The sequence below is a fragment of the Nicotiana attenuata genome, unplaced genomic scaffold, assembly GCF_001879085.1.
Source record: "Nicotiana attenuata strain UT unplaced genomic scaffold, NIATTr2, whole genome shotgun sequence".
Lineage (NCBI taxonomy): Eukaryota > Viridiplantae > Streptophyta > Magnoliopsida > Solanales > Solanaceae > Nicotiana > Nicotiana attenuata.
This window is the reverse complement of record NW_017670925.1, coordinates 158,084-162,073: the sequence shown is the minus strand read 5'-3', so window position 1 is coordinate 162,073 and position 3,990 is coordinate 158,084. Positions and strand designations below refer to the sequence as shown.

Sequence of the window (3,990 nt, the reverse complement as noted above, 5' to 3'; positions counted from 1 at the left end):
ATTTCCAATGAGCAAATTAATGTTAATATAATCAATTTCATTGTTAATTAATGCTAAAAAGTGAATTCCTTAACGTGTGTGAAAAAAGTCAAAAAAATCACTTAAAGTGGACCGGAGTGAGTATTCTTTATTCATTAATAATGTCATATTCATTATCCTTTAAATGCATTAAATATTTGTGACAAACTAGATTGTTCTTTCTTTAAAAGGAATATTGTAATTTCTTTAATTCAAGATCATGGGTTCAAGCTCTGTAAGCAGTAACTAATACTTATATTATGATAGACTGTCTACATCATTTTATTTAGGTGGGACTCATTCTTGTGCTCTGCTTGAACGCGAGATACTTTATACACTAGACTATCGTTTACCGTAATTCCTTTAACAACCTTTTGAAAATAAAAATTTATAAAGTTTTATTGAGAAATTACTGAAGAAGTTTTCTTATAAAAAAGGTGTTTAATAGCCCTCCGAGCTTTAGTTTAGTGGGTAAATGTTGTACATAATGTGTGAGTTAGACATATATCATATTTCAAACTTTGTTACAACAAAAACTTAAGTAGAGTAAAAATAAAAATAAAAAAACGAGTCGATTATCCATTAAATTTCAAACATACCGTTGTGCGCCAATGGTCCTAGTGATTTCTTGTTTATCAAAACCCAAAATAAAGTAAGTGTTCAACTAGTCATTGGCGGATTTACATACACACTTATGGGTACTTAAGCACCCATTACTTTTGATCATATTTAGTAATTTGTATAGGTAATTATGCAAATATTTAGATAAATATTGAGTGAGCACTCACAACAAAACTTTTTTTTCCTCTTTTTTTAAAATTTTAATGGCAAGCACTCATGACTTTAAAATCCTGGATCCGCCACTGCAACTAATTCTCCAAAATAACATTTCTCTAAAATAATTCAGTTGTGTTTTTATAAAAGGGAATTTACAAAGGAAGTAGGCTACTGTCATAAGCCGTCTTTCAATACGTACGTGTTTATAGTACTTCGTATGATACGTAGTAGTATAATTGGTACACGCATTTATTACCTTAACAGCCTATAAAATGGGGGCAATAATCCACGTGGCGGCATATCCATGATTGTCAAGAGCCAATCTTTCTCGCTGGCGGTGGCGTAGTTAGGAACTCTGCTAAAGATATTCAAACTTTAAACAAGTCAATAATATTTTTTTTTGTCGATAAATGATGTACTAAATTTTTTATATCAAACTACACAATATTTAGCTAAACAATAAAAACAACTTTTAATAGAACTATAATTTTATAAATAAAAATTAAAATAACAGAAAGACAAATAGAAATTTTACTAATAAAAGTAAGCATAAAACTAAAAGAAAGAGAGAGTCGAGAGAATTTGTAGTTTGTAGAGAGCTTGATTTTTAAATTATAAAATTTAATTAAGAAATAAGCTTTGGTTTAAAAATGACTTTTATGATTAGTTGTTTATTTCTACACAAATTTTAAGTTTTAAGAGTTATTTATTAGGAAATTTTTGGATTGAAAAAGAATCAAATAGACCATTTATGGGAGTTTTCGCTTAGTTTTCGCAAATAAAATGGTCAGACTTTGAATGCGTAAACAACAAGTCATTTTGACCATCCCGAATCGCTCACTCAACTATGTTAAGGGTGTTGAAAATATAATATATAACCATAGAAAGTAATATTTAACTTATAAATGCAATGTAATTTTTCGGCCAAGGGCGTGCGCTTGACCACCCTTGGCATAGGGGTGCTACGCCACTGCTCACCAGATGCGGATGTAGTATTCTACTGACTGGTTCAATTGAACCCATAATTTTGACGCAAAATAAAATTTGTATATAAAAATTCATTAAAATTACAAAAATAATATATGAACCCATAGCTTTTAAAATATAATGAATTCAATAATATAAACCTTAAAAGTTAAATATATAGAGTTTAAATCTTGTCCGCGTATGTTTATTGTATGTGAGTGCCATGTCCGTACTATAAAGTATATCACAGACCACCCGTGCCAAAATCTCTTTCCCATTTCCAGAGGAATTTATGTTCTATGGCATAAAGAAAATTTACATAACTAATCTAAGTTAAAAATTTATTAAGTGTAAAAAGAATTTTCACTATCAATCAATGGACATAACTTAAATTCAATAGGGAATAAGTATGCAAATAACTGAAATAACAAAAAAGAAAACTTTTTCTGAAAGATCAGATCTTTGATATTCACATAAACACGGTGATAATTCATACGCATAATAAAACGTCGCCGGCTACTCTCACCGTTAATTACCCATAATATTAGACTACGTTTCTCTATTAATTTTGTTCCCTTTCCTACAATTTCTGAAAATTAAAAGGGAGATTACAAATTAAATAAGATTACAACTAATTAAACAAAAGTTAAAAATCATGTAAAACAGAAAGTTTTACATGTTTTCTGGCGGAGGAAGATTAAGGTCAAGATTAATGGGCCTGGTAGTGGGCTTTAGATCGTGGCCCATAAAATCAATCACCGACGATGAGTCGGACTCGCCGGAGGCGCCTCCACCACAACCGGCGATAAACTCCGCCGTTTTCCGGCAACTTTTTTGATATGAAGAAATCACTTGCTCTCGTTGCAGAGCTTCCAAATAGTACACATGATTCACCGGCGTCATACCTCCGGCGACCGGAGAACCGTGAAATAGATGGTTCTGGAACAAAAACCTACCCACACCGTTGCTAAATAAACTACCGGATCCACCGAGGCTGAGATTCAACGGCGAAGCGTCCAACATGACTGCCGGCGGCGAGTTCTCCGGCATAACCGGCGGCGAGTTTTCAACGGTACTGCTCTGGCTCGGACTACGATTTCCATTAGGTAACTTTACGATCTCCGGCTCTAAAATCGGAAAATTCGTCTTCGCTTTAGCTCCGCGAAATTCTCTCGCCGCCGCATCATAAGCTCTGGCGGCGTCCTCCGCCGTATCAAAGGTGCCAAGCCAAACACGGCTCTTTTTCCCTGGATCTCTAATTTCCGCTGCATATCTCCCCCACGGCCTTTTCCGTACACCTCTATAATGCACCTCCTTTGAAACTCCGTTCACTTTCCCCGCCGCCGTCACCGTCGGCATCGCCGCCGTACCTTTTTCTTTCGGCGCCATTTACGTACACTCCGCCACTTTCTGTACGTGTTATATCTATATATATTACTTCTAATTTGTACGTAAGAAAATGCACATGAAATTTGAATGAGTCATTATAGAGAATTAGGGCACGGCTGAGAGGAAATGTAGGGGGAAAAGAGCTGCTTAAATAGGAAACTGGTTAAGGGGAGCACAGTCAATGGAGGCTTTGACTGATGAAATGTGGGGACCACAAATATTACGTGGCATTTTTGAATTTTGTATGGTAAATTGGGATACGTGGGATGTACGTATACAATTTTGTATCTATACATTATGTGACTGCTTTAAATGTAATTGAGAGGTGCATGGGCTATTTGTCTGTATTTTATTTCAAGATGCCACGTTTCGGAATCGGAGCAAGAAATGGAAGAAAAGAATAGAAATTTTTTTTTAAAATTTAGGCATTTTTAGTAACCAAAAAATAAATAAATTTGGGTATTCTTTTTTAGCTCAAAAAATGTGGAGGAGAAACTATTTTCTATGGGAATTTGAGGGAAAATACCAAATCATGTTGCAAACTTAATTCTTTGTTGAATTAAGTTTAAAAAAGGATAAATTTGTCGACACGAAATAAATAAATTTTGTCATTTACGTTACGTGATAGAAATTCACGTAGTGTATATCGTTATATTGAATTAATTTAATTAATTACTTTTATAAAAGGTTACGTCTTAACATTTTTTATTCTGCAATAAATAAAACATAACTCGGAGGATTTAAACTTTTTTTAGAAATAATAGAGTAAACAACAAATTTTCAATTATGGTAACTAAAAATGCCATATATATCATTAGTTTAAATGCAATTCATATTATG

General features: G+C 33.4%; 1 protein-coding gene across 1 annotated transcript; it reads right to left on the bottom strand.

Moving 5' to 3' along the window:
* Nucleotides 1–2,177: 2,177 nt before the first annotated feature.
* On the bottom strand, nucleotides 2,178–3,285 carry LOC109244530 (ethylene-responsive transcription factor 4-like). The gene has a single exon (XM_019411637.1). The coding sequence runs from the start codon at nucleotides 3,148–3,150 to the stop codon at nucleotides 2,434–2,436; it is 717 nt and encodes a 238-aa protein (XP_019267182.1). The 5' UTR covers nucleotides 3,151–3,285; the 3' UTR covers nucleotides 2,178–2,433.
* Between the last annotated feature and the right edge of the window lie 705 nt (nucleotides 3,286–3,990).

Excerpts from the sequence above, each read along its gene's own strand:
- LOC109244530 (XM_019411637.1), bottom strand. The coding sequence starts at position 3,150 with ATGGCGCCGAAAGAAAAAGGTACGGCGGCGATGCCGACGGTGACGGCG.